Source organism: Amblyomma mixtum, chromosome 8 (genome assembly GCF_055824585.1).
Source record: "Amblyomma mixtum isolate Tamu chromosome 8, ASM5582458v1, whole genome shotgun sequence".
In the NCBI taxonomy this organism is placed as follows: Eukaryota; Metazoa; Arthropoda; class Arachnida; order Ixodida; family Ixodidae; genus Amblyomma; species Amblyomma mixtum.
Window position 1 is genome coordinate 142,975,559 of NC_143019.1, and position 26,605 is coordinate 143,002,163.

A 26,605-nucleotide genomic window follows, 5' to 3' on the forward strand; every position below is an offset into this window, starting at 1 on the left:
CCCTTCCCCGCAGACCACCCCGCTTGTTGGAAACGCGGCGGATCATGCGCCCTACCTGTTCGCCTACTCTCTTGAGTTTCGCAATAGTGGAGTCCGGTCTGAGTCTCTGGTGAATGAAAAGGCCCAGAATACGGAGCTCCTCCACCTCTCTAATAGGACCTCCTGACAGAGAGATGTGTATTTTTAATAAAGGAGTAATTACTCATTGACGTCCACCCGGGTGGACGTCAATGAGTAATTACTCCTTTATTAAAAATCTACTCCACCTTGGGGGATTCCCCTAAATATTTGGTCAACAGAGATGTGTATTGCTGTCCTATCCTTTGGGTTCGCTCTGACATGCAGAAGCTCTGATTTCGCTGGAGCACATTGGAGCCCACAGTCATTAGCATACGCATCGACTATGGAAGCAGCCTGCTGAAGGCGGTCCTCCATGTCTCCAAGGCTCCCCTGAGTGGTCCAAATTGTAATAGCATCTGCATATAACGCGTGTTGAATGCCTTCCACCCGGGCCAATTGGCTTGGGAGGCGCATCATAGCAATGTTGAACAGGAGCGGTGATAACACTGCTCCCTGAGGGGTACCCCGTGTTCCCATCATGTAAGGCCCGTATTCCTCGCCCTCAATCCGAAGAAAGGCCTGGCGATTAGACAAGAAATCTCTTACATACGCGTAGGTCCTAGCCCCACAATCGGTAGAACTCAAGTTGGCCAGGGTGCTTCCGTGTTTCACATTGTCGAAAGCCCCTTTCAGATCAAGGGCGAGGATGGCTTTGTCATTGTGTTGCATAGTTGTGGGTCGTATTACATCCCTGTGCAGCTGGAGAAGGACATCCTGTGCAGACATGTGAGGGCGAAACCCGAACATGGTGACTGCAAAGAAGCCCTTACTCTCCAGGTATGGAGAGAGGCGATCCCGTACCATCGTCTCCATAAGCTTGCCCGCACATGAGGTCAGTGATATGGGCCTCAGGTTGTCCGTATTCACGGCCTTACCTGTTTTAGGGATAAACGTCAAAAGTGACGTTTTCCACTCGGGAGGGAGTGGACGCCCGTCCCAGATCTGGTTGATGTATTCTAATAAATGAAGGTAGGCTGAGTCCGGTAGGTTCGCCAACAGGTTCACTGTTATGTGGTCCCGTCCCGGAGCCGTACCCCGGCGCATTTTTGCTAAGGCCGCCTTAAGGTCGTGCAACTCAAAAGGGGCATCGAGTGTTTAATTATGCCTGCCAGAGTACATGTACTGTGGCCCAGGCGGGTCCTCCATACGACAGAGATATCTGTCGCACAGAGTGTCCGCAAGTTGCGCCGTCGTACCTTGGAACCCTTGCAGAGCCCGCCAGAGCTGCTTTTGCGTCTCCCCTCTCGTTTGGGAGGGGTCGATTAGACTGCGAAAGAGACGCCACGTCCCCTTCGAGCTCATCTGATGAGCTGCGGCGTCGCAGCGTGCTATCCAATTTCAATCTGATAGCTCGGCAGCATACGCTGCAGCCTGCTCTGTGAGTTTGGCTATGCGGTCGCGTAATTTGCGATTAGTTTTCTGCTTTTTCCACCGTTTAGTTAAGCTCCGGCGCGCCTCCCACAAATGCAGCAGGTGGGTGTCCACTGCGGGGATCTCTTCGGTGGTTTGTAGTGTTGTGACGTGTTGTTTCTGAATGTTGTATACGTGGTTAGCCCATTCCGCGTAGCCGCCGGAAAATAGTACGGAAGGGATAGTGTGATTCCGTAATTTGTGCCAATCGGTCAGCTTGGCCTGACCCCATTTTTTGCGCGCTGCCTTTGCCTCGAGTGTAATCCGGAGAAGGAGGTGATCGCTGCCTAGAGAATCTCCCAAGTTCTCCCATGCAGCCGCTCTAGCATTTTTAACGAGAGAAAGGTCTGGACACGTGTCGCGGGTTACCGAATTCCCCACTCGAGTGGGATACGCCGGGTCCGTGAGCAACGTGAGGCTGAGGGTGGAGATGAGCTCCGCCAGCTTACGTCCTCTTGCCTGTTCGAAGTGGTAGCCCCAATGAAGGCTGGAAGCATTGAAGTCTCCAACGATCACTAGAGGCTCTTTGGCTGCCAATTTTATCGCGCGAAGGAAGATTTCATTGAAAGTTACGCGCGGCTTACGCGGAGGGCAGTATATGTTGAGGATATGTATTGACGGGTCGCGGCGTCTGAGAGGCAGTACTCGGACCATTGTATATTCTTGCTCGGTACTCAAGTCTAAGTCGACCTGAACTACGGTGTAAGCCTTATTCACCAGGATGCACGTAGAGGGGCCCCCCTGAAAGGTGCTGTAGCCTGATAATTTAGCGTCTATGCCGGGCTCCTGTAGGGCAATGAGCGCCGGCATGTCACCTAGGGACTGCAGGTAAAGCTGGAGGTGTGACTGCTTTTTCCAAGATCTGAAACCCCTGCAGTTCCATTGGATGATCTGGAATTTTTCAAAATTTTTAGCATGCCTATTACATCTGCTAGCCATCTTGTCGTATTTATTTAAGGGTGATCGGAATAGCTCTGGCCGGGAGCCGGCGAACCCCAGTGAGGGGCCGCACCGACCCACCAGCTGCCGAGCCTGAACCATGTTCCTCCGCTGCCTGACGGAAGGCTGTCTTACGTTTGAGGTGAGGGGATTCGCAGCTTGTGGCGTTCTTAATTTGGGTGCTGACCCAGGGCTGCACGGCTTTAAGGACCGAGTCAGTGAGCTGGGCCATAAGGTCGGGAAGTGCTTGCGTTAAAGCTGCCTTGAACATGTCCTGGAAGGACTCGCGGACTGCTGACATGATTTGGTTCGGGAGGGCCGCCACTTGCTCCTCCAGTTGCTCGGTTTGGCCTGCAGTGCCTCTAGGCCGGCGACGCGACCAGCTGATCCAACTACCGTGTCCCCGCTCTGCCGCGAGACGCTAGTGAGGCAAGATGTTACGGATGATCCGTCATCCTCGTCGTCTGGCTCAGCTTCTTGCATTGGTTCAGATGACCCGGCCTGTTTGGCCTCTAATTCCTGAATTTTGCGCGCTAGAATTTGGTTCTGGCGCCTGAGCTCCTCTACCTGCTGCTGTAGGGCGGTTTCGGTAGGAGAGGGACAAGTAGGGGAGGGACGGGTAGAGGGCCCGGAGACTGCCCTACTCCAACTGCTCACCTGTGGTTGGACGGGTGCCAAGGGCGGGAAGTCCCTGGCGTTGAGGACCGGAGGCGCCGCCTGGGTCGCGGACTTGACAGGTTTCGATGGCCCGGTTTTGGCCTTGGTTTCCTGATCGGCTGACGCTTTCTTGGCCTTGGGCGGAGGAGCCTGCTTGGGCCCCGTCTTTGTCTTCGGTTTGGATCCTGATGGGGAGCTGGGTTTGATGGGTTTCCGGAACCGCCCGGCACAGCCAGGAGCTCCGGTAGGGTGGCCGCCTCCGCAGATGAGGCAGCTCGGAACGCATTCATGTTCCGCCGGGCCGTCAGGAGTGGCATCGGGAACCTGGACTCCGCAGCGTTTGCAGCGCCCCGGCTGTGGTCGCGGGCACGCACCGGCCCGATGGCCCACTGTGCCACAGCGGTGGCATGCAGGCACTGTTTTCTTGTACAGGCGAACAGGGAGCCGTTCGTAGCTGTACAACACCGTCCGTGGCACCTTAGTCCCCGCGAAGGTGATCACCGCAACCGGGGTTCCCCCCAGCTTGCGCACAGACACCACATTTGGTTCCGCACAGAGTTTTCTTTTAACGGTTTCAGACGTTTCGTCAGGCGAAACACTCACGACGCCGCGACAGAACGCACCGGAGAGTTTGGGGTGTCCCCGGAACGGTAGCTCGCGTTCCCCAACCCGCAGCACAACATCCCGGAGTAGCTTCTCCGCGGCGTCGACTGATTTCAACGCACATACTAGCACGTTTTGGTCCCAAACAGGCCACACCGCAAGTCCTGCATTTGCGTCGTCCCCGAGGATGCTGCGGATTGCAGCGCCGGCTTGTCCGGGACCAAAAGTTGCTCTGAGGTCGACCGTGTTTCGCGGTTTCAGCACCACGACGATGTCGTCTTTTTCGACACGCGGCGTGTTCTGCGGCCGCCACCGGAGTTGCCTGGAGCGCTTCGAGGTTGCGTTCAGCGCACTCCCGCCCTGCGTATGCGTAGAGCTAGCCGGCGCCTGTTGCTGGGTGGCACCAGCACCAGCGTCCCTCGATGCCGCCGCCGCGTTCTTCTTTCCGCGCCAGACGCGGACCATATCTTCAAGGTAATCGTCCTCGGTTGGTAGAGGATCCTCGCCTTGAGTAGTACCCTCGGATTGGTTTGTATCCATTGTTACGATCCGCAAGGACTGTGGGTCGTACCCGGTGACTTGATTTGGAGCCGCCGAGGCCGAGGGATCGCCGACCGGGGTCATCGCAGGCCCCGGCGCCGTTAGGCTTAGCACCACCGCGGCGTGACGAAGACTTCAAATGCCCGAAAAGTGGTCAAAAATTGGCCCCACCTTTACAAACGTGGTGTAGACGGGTGCCGCTGAGGTTCCTGGAGACGATGGTACCAGGCTTACAGGGGGAAAACTTGATGTATCGCAATTGATTGCGAGCTATCACGGAGCCGACGCGGCATGCGACCGCTCCCGTCACCGACGCGACGCTCTCCCGCGTCTAGTGAATACGGTGTCTTCGTTCACTCCCATCTTCCTCCCTTCCTCTTACGGCGAGGTTTAGGTGTCCACCGAGATATGAGAGACAGATACATTTCCTTTACTCAAAAACCAATTTACCGACGAGCAAGGCGTATTTGTCCGCGTTCCAGATTGGTCCAAATTGTCGTGACGTCACCGCGCGCGAATTTTGACGGGTGTCCACCGAAATATGTGAGGCAGTTACTGCGCAACTTCCTTTCCTCAAATAAAATTTTCGACTAGTGTCTACTGAGATGTATGAGACAGTTACTGCGTAATTTCCTTTCCTCAAATAAAATTTTCATTTTCTTCATTACGGCCCCTCTTCTTTCACTCACACTTCCCCTTCCTGTACGCTGCGGCTCAGGTGTCCACTGAGATGACAGAGAATTACAGCCCCATTTCCTTTCCTCAAAAAACGTTGCGTTTAAAGGGCAACGCATCGCGCCGTTCGGGTGGTGGCGTTCCGTGGACTCCCTGGCAGGGCTACAACATGCTGTCGCGTTCCGTGCACTTCTAAAGGCAAAGAATAAGCGTCATTAATTAGCAGTTAATTAATGCACCAACAGAATGTGAAGCGAACAATCGCGTAGCAGAATGCAGCACTCAGGTTTTCGCCTTTCACCACTTTAGCCGCTAAAGTTGCTCCTTATTTTTTTTAGTATAGTTTTAATGCATTACAAATATGCTAAGCGCGCAAAAATGTACTTTTCACGTATTTTAAGGAACGTTCAAAATATTATTCGTAGTATCCTTAGAAAACATTCGTATTGGAGTTTAAGCATAAGGACAAAAAAATGCGAAATAAATATGAAATTAATGCAATATGTTTGAAATGCATTTTAAGCACATCCTCTTTTTCGCTAAGGGCAGCTAGCTTCTTTTCAAAACAAACTCTCATAGATGTGTGCAAATATATATATATATATATATATATATATATATATATATATATATATATATATATATATATATATATATATATATTAAAGTTCTAGAAGAAACAGTTTACCGCTAAGCGCCCGAAGCGTGCGGTAAACTGTTTCCGCATGCGGTATATGAATCACTGGGTAAGTTTGGGCGCGCACTGGAAAATCATGAGAATAAAGAGCATCATTGTCTTACTACTGGATCTGTACAGCCCGTTTAAAAGATATTTCACCCTTTTTGTCCAAGGTGAAAACATCTGAAGTGGTCAAATGGCTTTAGGAAAGCTTTTATAGTTTCAGCGGAAATTAACTGTTGCACAACTTGGGACGTTTACACCAGAGCCTGGTAATAATTATTACTTACTTCATACACTGCAGTCCTCCTTATGTCACTTGCCAACCGCCAAATCCTTTCACTACCGCTTTATAGACGCAGAAACACCCCAAGCTCGTGCTCGGCTAAGTCTTGACAGAAACTTTGCGTCTTGAGTCCACAGCGCGACAGCTGCACGATGCGGGAATTTTTTCGCTTGGCACGTAAGAGCCGCCGGTCACCTGGAGTGTTTTGGTGCCGGCACTAGAGAGTTTTAGCACTTTCATACGCTAGCTACGGTACGTATATACGACTGCACGACAGACGCGGGCAAGCACGGCGCAACGGTAGCAATGGGAACGCGTTAGCATATTAAAAGAGCCTCGAAATGTGCAGGCGGGAAAAATACAAGCGTTTATTGTGAGCCATTACAGCAGCGCGTAGCTCGTCAGCGGCATGCATTTTGCTGTGATCTCAGAGGCGCTTGACAACACTGGCTCCTCTACGAAAAAAAAAATAATAATAACAACTCCGACTTTAGCCCTTTGGGCCATGTTCGGAAAATTATCCGCACGCTTTCGTTTGCGGCAACTTTGCGCTAGGCTTTTCAGTCTGCTAGGCCGGATCGATCCTGCAAAAAAAAAAAATGGCAGTGGTTTAGGTCTGGTTAAACCTCGAGGATTGCAAAAGCAACGAGGAGAGAGAGAGGCGATGGAGAGCGCGCGGGAACGGCGGCGGCCCCGGCACGATAGCTATGCGCCGCTACTGCGCATGCGCAACTGGTGATCGTGGCACCTCTCACGGCTCTGTTATACTCCAACGTTCTCGGCGCGCGCAAGCGCGGCGGTTTCGGTAGGTCACGTCACGTTGGCGACGCTGCGCCGGCATGGAGGAAGGAAAAAGTGCGCCGGGCAGAAATTCTCCCCCCTTACTCCAGCCGCGGTGACGCGAGACAGCGCTGAGCGACAAGCCGCGCGCATGCGCAGAAATCCATTCGTCCGGCCTGCTGCCTCCGAGTAGCGGGTACGCGCTGCCCAGACGCCGCGCGCGGTGCATTCTGGGTTAGGGGCTTCGGCATGCCCGGCGCAGAATAGGCACATGTTCCGTTTCGACGCCAGCACCGTCAGAGTGCGCCGAAGCCGCCGAAGACGTCGGTGGTCAAGCGGCGTCGGAGAGGCTCTCGCTTTGGCCAACATGACGTGGCATTGCTGTGCGCGTTACCTCGGATTATGACAGAGCACTGAGTCACCCGCGCAGCGACGGCGACGGCGCGCCAGCTGTGCGCCGTCTTCGCGCATGCGCAGTATGGCTTTTCCTCGGCTCCGCGAAATGGCTCGGCGACTAGCGTAGTCTTGCTTTCGCAACAAAAATTGGCTGTGGTTCGACCAATGGCCATCCCGAGTAGAATTGCAGAAGCAACGGCGCGGCAGTCGCGGCGGCGGCGGCACCTCTGAGTCACCCGCGTAGCGGAGGGGTCGGCGGTGGGCCCAGCGCCGCAGCTGTGCGCCGTGTGACGTCACTCCTAGAGAATGCACTGCTGGCGCAGCGGCGACGCCACCTCTCAGTTACCCGCGCAGCGGAGGCAAGGTCAATTGAAATAGGTCGCGAAGCCGGGGCTCCAAAGCGGTCCAGAACCAAGTGCTAGCGACATCAAATTAGCGGTGGAACTAAAGCGCCAAAATGAAATGAGTGGACAAACACGACTAGAAGAGGAAAATAATTAGGACATATTTTGTATTTAAAAAGCATTCAAAAACAATTGCAGTGATTCTATTTTTAAATGTTTTAGTTGTGTGCAATTTGTTATAAAGTATAGCGCTTGCTTTGTAAAAATTTTATGACAGCGTTCGCTCAGAGCAGCGACAATGGCAGCGGGACGATGCCAAGGTTGACGGTGCTCTGATGTAATACCCTGGTCATATCTTTTGACCATTCTGCTTGCTTTTGTTTGAAACTCGATTCTGCTAGCCCTACTTTTTCCTCGTTGCTTGTAGCTCGAGTTCTTGGTGTGCATCGTTCGTGTACAGTTTCCGCTTTTCCCTTTTGCCAGCGCTTCTGTGTAGTTTCGTTCGGTTGGGTGCGGTTCTGTCGCTTTTGCCCCAAAAGGGCATCGTCTGTGACCATGGGGCCCCCGTACGCAAAAAAGAGGTGTGCGGTTGCACGATGTGCGAGCGATAACCTGTCTGGCGGCGTCATATTTCATCGATTCAGCGCTACACCTGCGACATTGAGCGCGACACCTGAGGCGAGGACGAAGGAAAAAGGCACAACTCGTCGTGTCTTCTTCGTTCTCGTGTCGGGTGTCGCGCTGAAGCGTCGCGGCCTCGCGGCGTTGAGCAGTTTATTTTTCCCGCCAAGCAGCACGTGACGCTGACGTCACGAATATGACGTCACTAAAACACGTGACTTCGACGTCGCGTTTTTGTTTTAATTATGACGTCACTTTTTAGTTGTCCACGCATTTCGAAGACGGCGCTGGCTGCGCACCATAAGCCGCCATGTTTTGAACTTATGGGCTTCTATGCAGCCTACGCGCTACCATAGTACATCTACCTTGGCGGAGGGGTCGGCGGCGGCTCCGCGCTGCTTCGACGTCACTCGCTCTTCGCGCATGCGCAGTTGGGGCTCTCCGTGGCTCCGTGAAATCACTCACACCTAGCGTAGTGTTGCTTCCGCAACAAAATCTCACCGCCGCTCGCTAGGTAGCACTGGCGCTAAGTGATCGCGGCGGCTCCTAGCGAATGCCCATTGCTTATACAGGGTCTGTTCTGAAAGTAGTAGGATTGGTTTTTTCCTCGGCGAAGGGGCGCTACCAGCGCGCGTAGCGAGCGGACGCATGGGACATCGGCTCCGGCGATTTTCGACCGTGGCGGCGGACCAACGCGTTGGATCCCGACAATATTGGATTTGACAGGACCATCAAGTCAGCCGGCACGCAGGGAGACCACTCCCAACCCGGTGGGCCGATTTGTTGACTTTTTTTTTTAGCGTTTTTCCTCCCATCCACCATAGCGCCGCGACGCAGCTTCACGGCTGAACGCCGGCGTTCGGCGGCGGGGAGGCCGCTCCAAGCCAACATGGCAAGCGCAAACCAGCAACGCGGCTACGACCCGGAAGGCATGGCATGGTCAACTGTGCCGCAGACCAGTCGGGACCAAGCCTGCAACGCTAATGTGATCCGGGCTTTTGAAAAAAGAGCCCAGAAACTCCAAGCCTGCGCGCAAGGGAAGGCCACGTCAGCCCACGGAGGCCACCATGCGCAACCCGACAAGGCATCCGATGAGCGCGCAGCCGGAGGCCCAATGCAAGTCAAAGCTGCATGGAAACCCAAGTTTCTCTGCAGATTTAGACCAGACGATGTGGTGCTAATCATCAAGCCATTAACAGCGACAAGCTTGAAGAACTTACAACACGGTGAGCTAGGCCTAGCCCTACGACAGCGAGTCGGTGAGGCCGAAGCGGACAACTTTTACTTCACAATATCCCCGGACCAAACCCTGATCATCGTGGGCACGTCGAGCATCCACGCGGAAGACAAACTGGTCGGGGACTTTGCGATACAACTCCAAGAAGGAGCAGACCTCCGTTTGCACGGGCACGTAAAACAGAGCGAAGACAACGTGGTTCACGGAGTCATCACAGTGGCCAATCTGGAAACCACCGAGTCCCTGCGAGGGAAGGTGAAAAGCTTTCACGGAGAGAGCACCATCCTGGAGATCCGAAAGTTCGGAACTTCGAACAAAGCCAGAATAACCTTCGAAGGCAAGTACAAGCCCAGAGCTGTACTGTACAACGCGCAAGTGATACCGGTAGCAACGTACCGCCGCACCATACCAGCGTGTAACCTGTGCGGCACGGTGGGACATAGGCCAGATACCTGCCCGACACCGAGACAAGAAAACTGCGGACTCTGCGGAACGCAAGCCCCGTTTGTGGAGGGGGTGCGGTCCCCTCACGTGTGCAAACCAAAATGTGCGGTGTGTGGCGGCGAACACGCCACGAACTCAAGAGACTGCACGGCGAAATTCCGCACGAACGCGCAGCAACAACCCAGCAATCAGGAGAAAAAGCGGAAAAAGAGGAAAAAAAACAAGAAGAAAAAGGGAGGAAGCGGGAATCTCCCGCCCCCTCCACCTAACAGGGAGTCGACTTCTGATCAACCCAAGCAAAAGAGGACCTGGGCCAGCATAGTCCAGAACGGGAAGCAGCAGGTGAGTGGGACCGCCTCTCCTCCTCCTCCTCCTCCCAAACCTTCCTCTCCACCCACACCCAACCCAGTAGAAACCGAGTTACGAAACCAGATAGCAGCCCTAAAAGCGCAGATCGAGGTGCTAACGAGCAAACTAGAAAGTGCGCTGGCTAAACCCCAGCCACCTCAGCAAGAGGAGGCGATGGAAAGCGACGCGGAACCTAGTCTTGAAAATAAACTAGAAGCTATTATGAGAAGGGTCCAGGAATCCATTCCCACCATAGTCTCACAACAGATAGCGAAAGCGATGACGGTTCGCAAATACGCTAACACGAGGAGACTCCAGAATCCCCGAGCCTACAGGATGCGTAGGGTGCTGAGCGAGGACGAGGAGGAAGACCACCAGGAGCAATTTCCCCTCCAGAATAACAACAATCTCCAGATACAACATGGCGAGACAAACTAAAGAGTGTCCCATAACATTAACCCAGTGGAATAGTCGAGGCTTGAAATCGAGGACTAAGAGAGCGGATCTTAGGATGCACCTGTCTACGTACGAGCATACTCCGGCAGTAGTGGCCGTACAGGAACCTGGCGGGAACGTGAGCCTCACAAACTACAAAACGTTCCAACTCGACCCCCTAACGTGCATCTTTGTGCACAAAAATTTCACTGCAAATTTGGTAGATCTGGAATTACAAACCAGCTTTTCGCACGTGATGGTGACTCTTCTGCCACTGAAGAAGGAGGATTCACCGCTACACATCCTGAACGTGTACTGCCCACCTAAAGCAAAAAACGTAACCTTCTCCGCACTCCTGAGCAGAGCTATCAGGGAAGCGGGACGAGACCCGCTACTAGTAATGGGAGATTTCAACGCGCAGAGTCCTTCATGGGGCTATCATCGAGAAGACATACGAGGACGGAAGCTAGCGGAGGCGGCGTCCGCGTTAGGTCTAACCCTACACACTGACCCGGCGTGCCCCACGCGGATAGGGAACTCGGTGCAGAGGGACACGTGTCCCGACTTAACCTTCACGAAAAACGCGAGGCGAGTGGAGTGGACGAATACGGAGGAAACTCTCGGTAGTGACCACTGCCTGATCAGCATAACGATCCGTACGAAACCCCTTACCAGGCCTACGGGGCACACTATGCTGCCGGACTGGACGAAATTTCGAAAGGAATACGAGGTAAGCTCCATATACGAGGTAAGCAGGGATATCAAGCCTGGACAAAACAGCTGCTGATCAACTTGCGTTCGACGGAGACGCAGGTAAAGCTCTCAGAGGCGGTGACGGACGTGGACACCCACCTCCTCCACCTCTGGGCAGCCAGACGCAGCATGGTCAAAAGATGGCGTAGACAGAAGCATAACCGAAAGCTAAGAGCTCGGATCGCTGCAATCACTAAAGAAGCGGCGGAGTACGCGGCGCAACTCGCGGACGCGAACTGGGTAGATAGGTGCAACGCGGCCGCTAGGCAGATGTCTAGCAAAAATACGTGGCGCCTCTTCCGGGCGCTCATAGATCCAAACCAGACGCGCACCGAGACGCAGAAGCACCTGCAGAGAGCGGTACATGCATTTCAAGGAAATACGGCCCAGCTCGCACTGAAGCTTCGGGACCAGTACCTGAGCACGACCCAAGATCCAAGGGGAGAAGCTTACATATACAGTGGAGCCCAAAATGCCGAGCTGGACGAACCTTTCAAAATATACGAACTCAAGGCCGCTGTATCGAGGATGAAACGCGGGACCGCGCCAGGAAGGGACGGGATCTCGGTAAAACTCCTAGCCAATCTGCCGGACCGCGCATACGAATCCCTCCTAGAACACTTTAATTCGGTTTGGATGGGCGCAGCTCCACTTCCCACGGAGTGGAAGACGGCGCTGATAACTTTCATCCCCAAGGCGGGCAAGGCCATAGATACGGATAACCTCAGACCTATTTCTCTCACCTCGTGCGTGGGCAAACTGATGGAAGCTATGGTCAGAGATAGACTATCTGAGTACCTAGAAAACAAGCGAGTCTTCGCCGACTCGATGTACGGCTTCAGACCAAATAAATCGGCTCAGGACATCCTGCTGCAGCTCAGCAGGGAGGTACTAAACCCGATCGAACATCCGAACGGGGATAAGATAGTGCTGGCCCTAGATCTGAAGGGAGCCTTCGATAATGTGACACACGAGGCGATCCTCACACACCTATCAGAGACGGGATGCGGCAAGAACGCTTTCGAGTACATAAAACGCTTCCTCACGGACAGACAGGCCTACGTGAGGATCCAGAACGCGGAACACGGCCCCTTTCTATTAGGCACGAGAGGGACGCCACAGGGAGCGGTGCTATCCCCCCTGCTTTTCAACTTGGCAATGAAGAACCTGCCGGTACACCTGGAGAAAGTCCCGGGTGTGCAGTACGCGCTGTACGCAGACGACATCTCCATTTGGACCACGCAGGGCTCTCTCGGAGAAATGGAGGCCAGCCTGCAGGAGGCGGCCACCGCGGTGAACGAGTACGCGAAAAGATGTGGCCTTCATTGCTCCCCTCAAAAATCCGAATTCGTGCACATTCGCCCCAACAAAAAATGCACAAACAAGATAGAATTGAGACTTGGATCGGAACCGATACCCGAAAGAAGAGAAATTAGAGTCCTAGGTCTTTTCATCCACCAGCGTAGGCTGGCGACGACCACGCTCGACAAACTAAAGAAGGTGGGAGATCAGGTGGGCCGAATGGTCCGCAGAGCCTCGAACAAGAAAGGGGGATTGCGAAGCAAAGACGCCTTGCGGCTGGCCAATGCCTTTGTAACAAGCAGAATCCTGTACTCGACCCCCTATCTCCGCCTCAACAAACACGACCAGAACATCATCGAGGTGATAATACGCAAAATGGCGAAGAAGGCCCTCGACCTCCCGATAACCACATCTAACCTGAGACTCCAAGGTCTGGGTATGACGAACTCCTTCGATGAACTTAGAGAAGCCCACCTCACAGGTCAATACACGCGATTATCGCAGACGCCGTCGGGACGCCGCCTTTTAGCCCGTCTGCACATAGAACACACGACTCTAACCGAGGAGAGAGTAAGACTCCCTCAGGAGTGGCGTTACGCCCTGCACGTAAGACCACTCCCAATTAAGATGTCCAGGGACGACCACGAGGGTAGACGCAGGGCCAGGGCAGAGGCCTTAGCTCACCACTACGGAAGGAAACCCGGGGTATACTACGTGGACGCATCCGGCCCGCACCAAGGCGGGTGGTACACGGCGGCGGTGATCCACGAGTCCAAAACGGTGAACGGGCTCACCTTCAAAGCCCGAAACGTAACTCAAGCAGAGGAAGTCGCCATCGCATTAGCGGCAACACACTCCGATTCCAAGACAATCATAACCGACTCGCGAGGGGCGTGTCGGAACGTCCAACAGGGCTGGGTCCCGTACCTGGCCTACCGGCTACTGCAAAACAGCTCGTACGTAGGAGGTCCATCCCACCGCTTCATAGTCTGGGCTCCGGCCCACTCGGGGCTAGGAGGAAACGAGGCAGCAGATGCAGCCGCCCGCGCGCTCTCTAACCGGGCAACCTCGTCCCCCGCCTCCTCTGAAGAAGTAGCGGAAGCCACGCCGACCTACACTTACAGGGAAATAACGCAGTTATACCAAGACAGACATAAACTGTACCCCCACCCGTGTAAAGGATTAACGAGAGCGGAAGAACGCCTGTTCCTCCGCCTTGTCACGAACACCATGATGTGCCCGGCCTCGCTAAAGCACTTTGACCCTGCCTTCTCCGGGGAGTGCCCGCACTGGGGGGAGAGGTCCTCGGACCTCTACCACATGGTATGGGCGTGCCCCTCCAACCCTGCTTTTACTCCAAACCCAAACCCCACCCGAGAGGACTGGGAGGCGACCCTACTCGCCTGTTGCGACCTGAAAGCCCAAAAGGCGATGGTCGAACGAGCTATGGCGGCAGCGGAAGCCACTGGGGTCCCGTACTAGGGACTCCACCTAGTGTTTGTGAGGGGAAAGGCACTAAGCCTGACTCCAGAGCAACCTCCATGTAACCCTCTTTTCAGAGGAAATAAACGTTTTTACCACCACCCACCTCGGCGAACGGGCGGACAAGAGGCGGTCTGCGCGTGCAGGATCGTTGAAGGGGGATATTGGGAATGCTGGGGAAAATCGGCAGTCGGCTCTCGGCCGTTGAAGAGAGCAGGTCACTTGTACTGTGAACCCTTGTCGAAACGTCTCGTCACGCTGAATCATGGAGCGTACACTGGATCAGCGATACGCGATAAAATTGTGTGTAAATCTTGGTAAAATGGGCAGAGACTCACGACATCATTAAGGAGGCCTACGGTGACGCTGCCCTGAGTAGATCAGATGTTTTTTGTGTGGAACAAGCGGTTCCGAGAAAGTCAGGAAAGAGTGGAAGGCGTCGACCGCTCCGGACGCCCTTCGACCAGCAAGACCAACGAAAATGTGTAGCGAGTGAAACATTTACTGAACTGTGATCTCAGGATGAGTATCACAATGATTGCTGATGACATGAGCATTCCTCAAACCGAACTTTTTGAGATCGTAACAGAAAAGTTAGCCATGAGGAAAGTGTTCGCGAAGTTGGTGCCGGGAGTGTTGACTGAGGAGCAAAAGGCCAACCGGAAAGCGATCTGCCAGGATCTTCTTCATCATGTGAATGAGGACCCCGATTTTTTGCCCAGCACAAGGCGGCAACGCTACCTCAGGCCCCCTACAGCCCAGACTTGGCCCCTCCAGACTTTTTTCTATTCCTGAGAATAAAATCGACGACACTCAAGGGGAAGCATCACGGATCGGTAGAGGTGGTTCAAAAGGTCGTGACGAGGGAGCTAAACAGCATTCCGGTCGAGGCGTTCCTGGAGCCGTACGAAAACTGGAAAACTCATTGGCAGCAGCGTGTAGGTGCGGAAGGGCGCTAGTTTGAAGAAGTCTAATAGTTTGTACTATTCTCTTGAATAAATTTTATAAAATAAAATTAGTCCTACTACTTTCAGAACAGACCCTGTATAGTTAGCGCTTAAGCAGTCGTGAAGCCACACGCTAAAAGCGCAACACGTATGCGATCATGCCACAGACATCAAGAGAGGAGAGCGGGAGCTGCCAGCCCTCTAACATAATGTATTACAGGTACGTGTGAGTGGGTTACTCTTTAAAAGCATTCAACGAAAACTAAGTGACCAATACGGTAAGGCTACATCCCATGGCGTCTTAAACCCAATGCTTAAATGTCGGTTATGTTCTCATAATCATCGCTGCTTTCTCAATGGCGGATTTCCACCTTAAACTTGCATTGAGTAATATCAGACGTGGCTCCTTTTACACCCATTACACCTTACACACGTAGTACGTCAATAGCACAAATTTGGGAGTGCGGTGATTGTTTTGGAATGCTGTGCCGCTCCGGAAGAGCAAAGTATGATTCACTAAGAGATATTTGCATGTTCCTTAAACCTCGCGGACTGCTTTAGTTTTTATATTTCTTCCTTAACACAGGCTGGTTCAGCTAACTAGTGCCAAGCTTTAAAAACATGAAAACGCAAATCAGTGAATATTCAAGTGCTGCTGCGTTGCGCAGACGCGCAGTGTAGCTCAACAGGCTTGGAGAGGACCTGATTTGGCAATTAAGAATCTAAATTATTAACATTTCTTGTTGTTCTTGCCAAAAACTTTCTAAAGTAACACTAATGAAGCACAGTTCAATCGGAGCTTGCATTAAAGCTCACCAGATTTAAAATTTCCTGGTTGAGTGTGCGCTCCTACGTTGCGGCGTTACCGCTTTCAAAAGCGGCCGAGTTTACAAACTGCAGGGGACTGTAGTCGCTTCAGGTGCAGTCTTTGTCAAAAGTATACAGCTCAAGTGGTTCGCTTGCAAGTCGTGTAGCGGGGCTCTTTAGCTTATTTAGAGTCTTAAGCTTGGGAGGGTTGACGACGCAAGTTCTTGCCACCAATGTGAGATTAGGGTTCCTTAGTAAGCAAAACGAGCCGTGCTGCAGAACTCAGAAGCAGCCACTTTGGGCTGCAGACTTTTGGCAAAGACTCTACATAAGAAATCGGACATTGAGAGATCCAGTATAGTGGAAAATTGATTTTTTTTCTACACATCTCGGTGGTCATCTGAAACCCGAATCGTGCCGGGATAAAACAGGCAGTGAAAGAAGAGAGATGAAAGAGACGCCGTAGTGAAGGGCCTCGGAATAATTTCGGTCATCTGGGGATATTTAACGCGCAGTGTACTGGCGCCTTTTGCCTTTCGCCTCCATGGAAACGCGACAGCCTCGGATGGGTTCGAACCCGGGAACGCCGGCTCAGTTGCCGATCGTCCTAAGCACTTAGCCACCGCGGCGGATTTGCCCAGTGTCATTTTCAGTTGTTTTTTTTTTGTCAACAAATAGACGGTCAAACACATGAAGAATATTTGCTCGACGCAAGAAGATATGTATTCCGGGCCACATTAGACCCTACATACCGGATGCCAGCATGCTCCAGGGCACATTATTAGCATAAATACAATTTTGGAGCGTATATCTCTTTAGGCTCATGCGTGGTGGTTTCTTAAGTGCTTAGCGGTGTATACTAGCAGAAAACGTGATAAACAACGCAAGCTTCCTGGCCTAAAGAGCACTTAGGTGAATGGAGGAATACAGCGCTCCTTCTCTGATGAAGGAGCGCAAAAATACAGAGAGCAAGAAAAGAAGAATGACGTGAACTGAAGCGGTTCCGTGCACATCGTCCGTCTCCTGTTCGTTGTCTTTCTGCTTGAGTTCATCAGAGATCGCGGGAGACCAACTAACCTAACACCATTACACAGCGCCCGTATACCTCGGCAACTTCTCCCCTCTTTGGTGCGCTGCTGTACAACTAACTGTTGCCGAAGTAAGGGCGATGATGTGACAAATCTGGCATATAGCTGCGGCTGACAGTAGCAGTCTCTGTGACAAACCCACCACTGCTCCAACTCAAAACTAGCAAACATTGGAAGGTATATGCCCGTTCTAACTCTAGGGGTTAATTTGCTTCCGCCAACAGCAATGGTGTGGCGATGATCTCGGGTATTCCTTTTTGACAGAATAATGATGCCACATCAGAATCGCATTTATGTTGAATTGGAGAAAAGTAGCCCCGCTATGTTAGCAACGAGGAAGAATGGACGGGCTCCTGCTGCAGCATCATGAATCCAACAATACGTAGTGGCTGCGGACATGGCGAAAGTATCGCCCTGATCACAGGCTGTTTTATTCAGTGAAGCATCTGGGTAACAGAGTTCGTAAACTCGGGGCGCGATTGGGTGCGCTGACGTCGTTACGCGACAACGCACAGTTCCGTGCCAACTTTTGAATTTCGCGGGATGCCAAACTCAAGAACGCACCTATGATGTGCACCTTTTACACTGAAAATGTTTTGTTCATGGTAGTGGAGAATAAGTGTACCATATCATTGTTAATGCACGAATTAGGTGCATTTCAAGTGGTCATGAGAAGTGGAACGCAACCCGTTGCTCCTCAGATCTCAAGTGCTTATAATGTATTTATATTTTTTGCAGTTTACTACAGTGAGAGCGTCTGGCGACTACAGTGACTGTGAAGAATCTTCGGAATGTAACATGGTATGTAACAAACTTTTTTGCAAACGAGGCAAATCTAAACACTGAGGTTAAGTGAAGCGTCGCTGTACTCGTGCACAAATATTTGTGTTAAAAACAATGAAAATTAAATGAGGCGAATAAATGGAATTTTAAATCATATCACTTAACGTCTTTATAAAAATTCGCACTTTTCTCGGTTTCTGTCGAGGTGGGTGTTGCTCATTTAAAAAAAAAAAAGATGAGCTCCTTACTTGCGTTCTCATGCGGCCATTTTAGGTTCCCTCCAAAGTGTGCCGGTTTGTTTACGCAGTGTATTAGTAAACAGCTTAGTGCTAGGTCCCTTTTCTTCAGGCCTACGGCACCAATCTTCGATAATTTTCCACTTGCCAGTTCAAGTGCGGCACAAAGAAAAAAGCGAATAACGTAATGTATAGCATACAACCCAGTGGTGACATACGTGAAACAGCGCGAAAGAAGAAGCCTGAAGGCGAAACGAAGAAGGGACTGGAAAGAGCGCTGACTGACAATTGAATTTTATTGAGCGAAACTCGCGCACTGTATAGGAAGGCAAAGGCAAAGGTAATCAGATGCAGTCAACGTCCCATGGTGTAAGGGCCATAAAAGCGATAAAAACATAACAGGGTGATAAAGCTAAAAGTCAACTTAATTGCAAAACCGATGGTAACAAAATGAAAAAAAAGTACACTTGACGACTATAAACAGTTAATGCCACATGGTGTAAAGAGCCATAAAAACCGATGAAAACATAACCGGGTGATACAGCTGTCAACTGAATCTCAAAAGGGAAGGTAACAAAATTGAAAACAGGTACACTTGATGACTACAAACAGTTAATGCCACATGGTGTAAAGAGCCATAAAAACCGATAAATCATCAATAGTAGTTAACAAGGGTGAAACAGTGGTCTTCGGTTTTCCAGGCCCCCACGTCTTCGTCCGTATTCGTCATCGTCACCCTAGGCTTGGAGACGGAACGGGATTTCGACGGATTTCGCGAATCTGCGCTCTCACTAGGTGGCTCTTTGGGGAGAAGCGGCTACCCACCCAACGCGTACAGTCTTAACCAATGTGAAAGGGGTGAGTCTAGGCTCAACCTTCCCTGGACGAAATTCTATGCTGTACTTTATTTAAGCGCGTACACTGAGGAAAATACATTACATAGCAGGCCCCTTCGGTTCCATACCGATTGACACAATGGCTTAGTTTCCGGGATGATGATCTCGCTACCCTCCGCAGGGAAACTAGGGGAGCAGTACAGGACCACCCTTCGCGGTTTGTGGAGGCCACAGTGTACCTTCAGGCGCGTCTTCTCCTTCTCAGATCACAATGGCTTCTACCAGGAAGTGTTTGCTTTCCCCCTCTGAAGTGGTATGGGTAATCCGGCGGTAACAAACCCTGATGCCGCTCACCATCATCATGGGCCTCACTACGCCCGCTGCAGGGCAAAGGCCTCTCCCGTGTCTTTCTAATTAGCCATATTCTTTACCACCTGCGGCCACCGTATCCCCGCAGACTTCTTAATCTCATCCGCCCACCTAACTTTCTTCCCCCCCCCCCCCCCCCACCCACCCACCTCTACCTTTGCTACGCTTACCTTCTCTAGGAATCCACTCCGCTGCCCTTAAGGACCAGCGTTTATCTTGCCCTCGCATTACATGCCCTGCCCAAGTCCGTTTCTCCGTTTTGATTTCGACTGGGTAATACTGTCAGTAACCCACGTTTTTTTCCCCACCCAGTCCGCCCGCTTCCGTCTCTTAACGTTACACCTACCATTTTTCTTTCCTTAGCTCTCTGCGCTGCCCCACCTTAAGCTGAACCCTCTTCGTTAGCCTCCATGTTTCTGCCCCAGAGGGGGGTACCGGTCAGATACACCTGTTGTGTAGACCGTTTACAGCGCGCAGTTCTTCCCTTGGACACCAAATGGCGTCATTAAGCCTGGGATACATGCGACGTTTTTTTTCGGCGATATTCGCGCGGCAGAAGACGTCGAGGCAGCGCGACGCCCGGCTGAAGATACACGGAGTGGAGAAGGGGCGGCGGGCTGCCGCGTATCCCTCGACGCGAAAGCAAATGTGATCAACAAGTCGCTTATACTATTCAGCGAGGAGGTCTGTGAGAGCAGCGACGCTGACTCTTCTGTTAAAATCACGAAAGTGTTCACTTCTGCACCGAAGTACTTATTTTAGCACGCGTGCATAAGCATCTATAAGAATCTATAAGAATTGCTCGAATGCAAGCCGTCGCGTACCTATGAACGCCCGCTCAACCCCGGACACCACCGGCTGCAGTGGTCAACACTCTCGCTTCAGGGAGGAAACGCAGCATTTCGATCCAAGATTCGTCCGTGTTCACAAAAAAAAAACAAAAAGTGACATTTCATGTCTGATGAAGGGTTTATTTTCCCGATAATAACATTTCCGCGAAAAGTCCCTGCTTAGTTCGTCCGCCACGGCAGCCATGTTGCCGGCGGCGGGCAGGGGCAACCAAACCGGAAGAGCGGGCGTTCGGCGCTGCTATTGGCTCTCTTCACCCGCCGCTTCCGGTCTCACGGGACGCCGTGCGTAAATATCTGGCGGGTCTAGATCGGCGGCGGGGGCCGTTTTTGTCGACGCCGGTCGTCGAGTGCGCGCCGTCGAGCGAATATCGCCGACGTGCCGCCGTAAAAACGCTCCCTGTATTCCGGCATTTACGGGCCTCGTAAGTCGCAGGCGTGTACGCCTCAACGCAGCAGTATGAATATCGCGGGGCGCTGCCGAATGTGTTTTTCACGACGAGGTGAACATGCAGAGGAAATGCGTGCTCTGCTGTGGATTTCAAAAATGGCGAGAGAGAGTTAAAGGTGCAGGATGCGATCGTTTGCGAGCTTCACGGAACCGAACTGCACATGGACGTACTGCGCCTGTTCGCGCCAGTTCGCCATACCCCCTTTCCGAACGGACGAACCCAACAAACATGTTCGCCAGCGCTAGACAGCCAGTATGGAAAGAAAGGTTTCATTTGTGGAAAATCTGCGAGGGTAAGTGCACAACACAGCCGCATGAACAAGCTGGTCCGGCTCCGAAACCGTCACTTCGTGCTTTCAGTTGCTGTGCACTGTACTGCCAGTTCAGATGTATTAGTAAAAGGAGCTCCCGAGGCCAGAGGCCTAGGCTTAAAACACAACTGACGCTACTGCTTACCGCTATTGTAGATCATGCAGTGCACAGCCATACTAGCCGACAACCCTTACTGTCTGTCCGTGTATTACATGACGTCTTGGTGCAAATTGCGAACTTCGCCTGAAGCAGCGCAGTTTTCGTGAACCATATTCGAAATAAAGCGTTTGCGTCACGGCTGCTGTGCGAGGTGGGTGTCACTTCCTTGCGGGCCATGCAAGTAAGTCACTAAAAGTGACTCCGCAGGCTCAGACTGAAGCTGATTATTTACAACCAACGAGACCTCGAGCATTTTCATGCGCGCATATCGAGCGTGGAGCATACCACAATTTTATATGTGAGGATGACATAGTCGTAAACTTCGTGTAGTATGAACGCGTTGCAAAGCACGCGTTATAACATTTATATCGCGGAATCCTTCGAAATGGCTGCAAACCAGGTTGTGCATTCTGCTTGATGCATCGTACTGCTAGCATAATAGTTAACATTCGTGAGTATATTTAATTTGTCGCCTTTCTGTCTGAACAGTCCAGTAGAAAGTATTTTAGGTTTTCTAAGAACAGTTAACAGGTTGTAAACAAATGCATACGATGTGCATGTGAACGTTTCTGAGCCGTGTCTGGGTGCATGTACCTAATACGACAACGATTTGCTCTGCGGCAGGAGCATTAAACTTTGCCGTTTTTTATAATAACAAAAAAAAACATTAAGCAAAGCATTCAGCGAATTCAAAGACAACCATTCAGGCGATCCACCCGTTGGCACGAAGAGGAGGAGAGCTCAGCGGCTCTCCGCGACGCTGTATTGTCTTATCTTTCTTAGACCCTGTCTTAGGAGTGCGTTGTATTTTCCCCTAGATGAGCTACCAACTATCCCGCTCTCCCAGCATTGCACGTTTTGACGCCTCAAGCGATCAAATTAGGGTTCTCCCATTGCCTTCGAAGTTTTGGTCAAACCACAGCGTCGTCTTGCCATTCCTTTACAACTGTATCAGCCGAAACACTGCCTGTCGGAACCGAACCATCAGACGCAGCAGCCGTCGCGACGAGGTGCGCACCGAGCAGTCAGGAGGCGTGTAATGGCGACGGGATCACGTGATCGAAGAAAAAGCTTCCATAATACGGCGCCGTAAAGCGTCTATACTTATGAGGGATATTGGTAAACTGCCATTTTCATGACGTGAGAGAACATCCCATACGCGCTCCACCCCATTCTTATCCTTCTAGTTAGTTTCCTCTCATGATCTCGCCACGCACCATAAAAATACACATTCCCTTACTACTTCCAGCACTTCGCTACCAATTGGGAACTGCTGTTCTCTTGCTAGAAGGTTGAACATTTCTTTGCTTTTCTGCATGTTACTTTCTAGACTCACCGTTTCTCTCTTGTCTAACTTATTGATCATGCTTTGCAGTTCTTGTCCTTAGTGACTTAGGAAGGCAATGTCAGCAGCGAATCGCAGATTACTTAGGTATTCTACATTAACTCCTATCACCAACTGCTCCCAATTCAAGCCTCGCAATAACTGCTGCAAACGGTAAATAGCATTGGCGAGATCGTGTACCCCTGCCTGACACCCTTCCTTATAGGAATTTTATTGCTGACTTAATGAAGGGCTATGGTAGCTGTGCCGTCGTTATAGATATCTTCCAATATTTGCACATAACACTCTTCTACACCCTGATTCCGCAGTGCATGCATAACAGCTGAGGTTTCCAATGCGTCAAATGAAGGCTATATATAGGGGTCGGTTATATTTTGCGCATTTCTCTCAATGAGGTCATAGAGAAATGGTGCAGCTGAAGCTTTGGAAATTGCCCTCGAAGATGAGGCAAGGTAGCTTATGCCTCTTGAGTCCATACTGACCAGTCCGTACCGTAGTGTGGACTGACCAGTCCACACTACGCGTACACAAGCCGATGTAGGTGGCAGCGGAAGGAAGTTAAGTCAAAGAAAACACGAAAAAAGTTTCGCTAGCAATTTCTGGAATCTAGTCACAGTGGCTGATTGTATAAAAAAGAGTACTATGAAACTATCACGAATCTTTGTAATGTTTGTTTCTTTCAAGCTGACGCGACCAAATCCCCCCTAAACATTGCAGGCGCAGGAACTGCTTCTACGATGTTCGAGGTGTCCATAGTTGCTTTCTGCACTTCATCTCCGAAGTTCTTCGTTACCTTTAATTTGACCCTTCGGATTTAAACAGCAGTCTGTTCTTTAACGACCTCCTAGCGCACTTGGCGTGGCCGCTAGCAAACTGGTCATTTCTTGCTGTGTTCAAGTAAGTCCCGCAAAAAAGTCAGTTTCGGTGTTACTGCAGTCCCTTTGTCTGCTGTTCACTGTATTGTCACTACTGCGTGACACCTGGTGGAGGTGCTGGGACACATACCTTTCCAGAACATCCCCTGGCAATCGATGAGGCTAGGTCTATCCGTATTGTTCCAGATGCCTTCACACCGGTCCACCAAGGCAGTTTCCGACTTAACGGGCATCAATCCGAGTTAGGCGTTCTGCCAACGAAGAAACAAGAGAAACCTGAAGGCTCGACTATGACATTTCAATCCTCAAACGCTCAATGCATTCTGCAGCGGCCACAAGTACCGCCATGTTTCGAAGATTAATACGACCATAGGGCGCTCGTCAACATCTGGGATGACCGTTCGAAATTGAGGAGCATTTTTTCGCTGCAGATAGGGAAGCGCACACATGGTTCCAAAGAGCGAATAGGTTTTGCCTCTCTTGGATTTTTTTATAAACGGATCTACTTAACGTTCGGTAGTATCGTGCGACCCGAGCAGAATTGTTATTACGAAACGAGATCGTCGTCGTTTTCGTCGAGGAAATGAAGTGCATTTTAGACGCGCCTAGCCGGCTCTCAGCGAAGAGAAGGTGAGCTTTTGCGATCGTGATGCGAAGGAGAAACTTTTGCCGGCCTGACAACAAATTCCCCAAAGGCTGTCACCCAGTTCACCAGCGAAGGGCAATCGATTTAAAATACCATCCATACACAAACGCGCGAGTACCAGAGACCACTCCTAGTCCTCTCTGAGAGCCACCTGGACGGAACAGCTCCAAGTAGCGACCATTTCCGAGGTGTCATCCGCGAGACTGTGCAAGAGGAGGTGCGGTCTCTGCTGCCATCTTCACTTGAGCCTCAAGTAGCGACCATGGTGGATGCTCTGCATGAAGAGGGGCAGCAAGCACAGCAACCACTACGCGAGAAGCACCAGTCATGAGCTATGCCTATGCTCTGAGTACCCCAGGCCGCCGCCAAACTTTTGTAGCCAAAGGTACACAAGGCTAGCAGAAGTGCTTTTCGCGGAGCCGGGCAAAGTCCACTACTGCACATGCGCCGTTACTATGGCAACCAGCTGCGCTGGAGCCACAGGTGCACGCCGCGAGCCGTCGCTCCGCCGCAGCCGCTGCGCCGAGTGTCGCTATTGTTCGGGCGCCAACCCGAACAATCTACGATGTGGAGCGATGCGCTCGCTCGCTTCTCAGACGCGCACCATGGAAGAAGGTGTTGGTGGTGGTGTGACGCTTTTATAAAAACAGCCTTTATGTTATGCGTTCAATAAGTCCTCGGCCAAGGTGACAGTTTCAGATCCAGGGAGGCGAGCCAGATGGGCCACGGTGGGGGTGGCGGGGAGAGATAAGCGGGGGACTGGAAGGCTGCGTGGCACTGTGTAAGGCAGTGTGCGATGTGTGCATACGTGTGTGGACAGCTTGGGCACTGAGGTGTTTAAGCGTACCGGTACAGATAAAGTTTGGCTGGTGTGTGTAGGAGGTTAAACTGTATTCGGCGAAGAATGCGAGCTTCACGGATCGGCAAGGATGGGCGTGGCGGTGGCAAATCAGCTAAGTCTAATTTTTGCTGCATGTATTATTCCTCGACAGTGCGTTTGGAAGCCCTGACCGCCTGCTCTGTCGGTGGGCTCATCCATGGGATCCCCGGCGCCCAGTGTATAGTATCGCAGGAAAGCTGATGAGCCAGCTCATTGCCGGGAATGCCCATGCGACCAGGGATCCACCGAAGGGTCACGGGTCGTGGGCTTATTGTTATGAAGGCGGTATCTAAGGCCAATCGGGTAGGGAAGGGGAAGGCTCTTTCGTGGAAGGCACGTAGAGCTGCCTGTGAGTCTGTATAGACAACGTATGCGGAGGATAGCGTGGCAAAGTGTGAGATGGGATCGGCAATCCCGTGTATTTCTAGGGCGACAGTGGAGGGTGGGGAGGTGTATGGATTGGTTGTGTGAGTGCTGGTTGTAGAGAGGCAAGGTTGGAGGAAGAAGGCTGCTGTGGAGCCCGCGGTTTCCGTGAAGCAGCCGTCTGTGTAGGACACCGCCGCAGCGTCCAAGGGTGGCTTGTGGTTGTATGCGTATGCTTGGCGGCGGCCTGCGTGTGTGTCCGGACATGTTGCGTGGAATCCAGAGTTGTAGGCGTTACCGGAAAAAAGTAAATAAATACGTTACTCGTTACGCCGAAAAAATAAGAACTCGTTACCGCCCCAAGTTACCTACAAAAAAGGTAACGCGTTACCATTACCGAAAAAAAGTAACGCACGTTACTTTGCCGTTACTCCATGGCCATAGATTTTAATCAGTGCGTCTTCGCTGTAACTGTAACTTGTCTTCTCTGCAAGGCTTGTTTTCCAATCAAAACATCTCAAACCCAGACGACATTCTCATATTCTTCAAGCGAACGAAAACTCCGCATGGCCGCACTCTGCATGCAACAGAGTCTAGGCAGGAAAAAGAGGGAGGAGGTCGTCCTGTGTCACAGTGCTGTGGAGAGTGGGTTGTTCCTTGTTCTGGCTAGGGGAGAACGGGGGGGGGGGGTATGACTATGAAGGAAGAAAGTTGGAGCGACAGTGTTGTTACGCTGAAAATTTTTAGAGTTTAGTATGACGTAGCTCACTACTCCTGGCACAGGAACAAAGAAAGGCACATTGCCTCTTTCCTCTACTTCGGTGCTACAGCCAATTGACTGCAATCTTCTTTTCTGTGCTGTCCCATTGTACTTATTCGACGGCTTTCTAGGGGCCATCTTGAAGTAAACTGGCGACATTCCTGAGTTTACTCAGAAGAGGGAACTGCTTCCTGAGACCTTTTGGTTGGAAAATAAGCTTACGGACAAACTGGCTGACAGATTTCTGCAATGGTCCATTGGTGGCTCGGCATGCGTCCACTGTTTATAGAGTTGTGTGTGTGAGTGGCTTTGGGGTGAAGACAAGTGTGTGAATGCGTGTTAGTGCTTTTTTTTGGTGGAGTGCATGGTCAAGGGCAGGTGTTTTCTGGCATGCATGCGAGCTGCAACAAGGGTCATCGAGAGCACCTGCAGATTTTGTTTATTTGCAACATCATTTTCGGCGTTTTTTTTCTGAAAGAGAGGCTGAGGGGGGACAGTTGAAATAAAAAGTAACTAGTAACGTGACACCTCACGTTACCGGAAAATGTTAACGTAAGTACGTTACCCGTTGGAGCTCCGAAATGGTAACGAGTACGCTACTAAGTTACCGAAAAAAGTAACGCGTTACCGGTAACGCCGTTACTTGTAACGCGTTACCGAAAACACTGGTGGAATCTATGCGAGGCGGAGGTTAGGGGGGTAAATGGAAGACTGCGGTGGGAAAACAGATGGGTGCGTAGGGAGTCTGGGATAGTATTCACCACCCTGCTGTTGAGCTGGAAAGGCGGATGATTTGTCTCTCCCGGTGCAGGTTAAGAGGGGCTTGAAACGGGTGGACAAGGCTTGTTT

The 26,605-nt window shown here is 51.6% G+C and overlaps 2 protein-coding genes across 2 annotated transcripts in view; both read left to right on the top strand.

Moving 5' to 3' along the window:
- The window catches only part of LOC149334678 (uncharacterized), a 186,825-nt gene that overhangs the window by 20,724 nt on the left and 139,496 nt on the right, over nucleotides 1–26,605 (top strand). The window contains exon 2 of the mRNA XM_089555289.1: nucleotides 17,632–17,694. Within this exon, the coding sequence (XP_089411415.1) occupies nucleotides 17,632–17,694 (63 nt within the window). The remainder of the gene's footprint in view (nucleotides 1–17,631; nucleotides 17,695–26,605) is intronic.
- LOC149334680 (uncharacterized) lies at nucleotides 10,930–14,065 on the top strand. The gene has a single exon (XM_089555288.1). It carries the CDS (start codon nucleotides 11,397–11,399, stop codon nucleotides 14,049–14,051), a length of 2,655 nt encoding a protein of 884 aa, XP_089411414.1. The 5' UTR covers nucleotides 10,930–11,396; the 3' UTR covers nucleotides 14,052–14,065.

Excerpts from the sequence above, each read along its gene's own strand:
- LOC149334680 (XM_089555288.1), top strand. The coding sequence starts at position 11,397 with ATGGTCAAAAGATGGCGTAGACAGAAGCATAACCGAAAGCTAAGAGCT.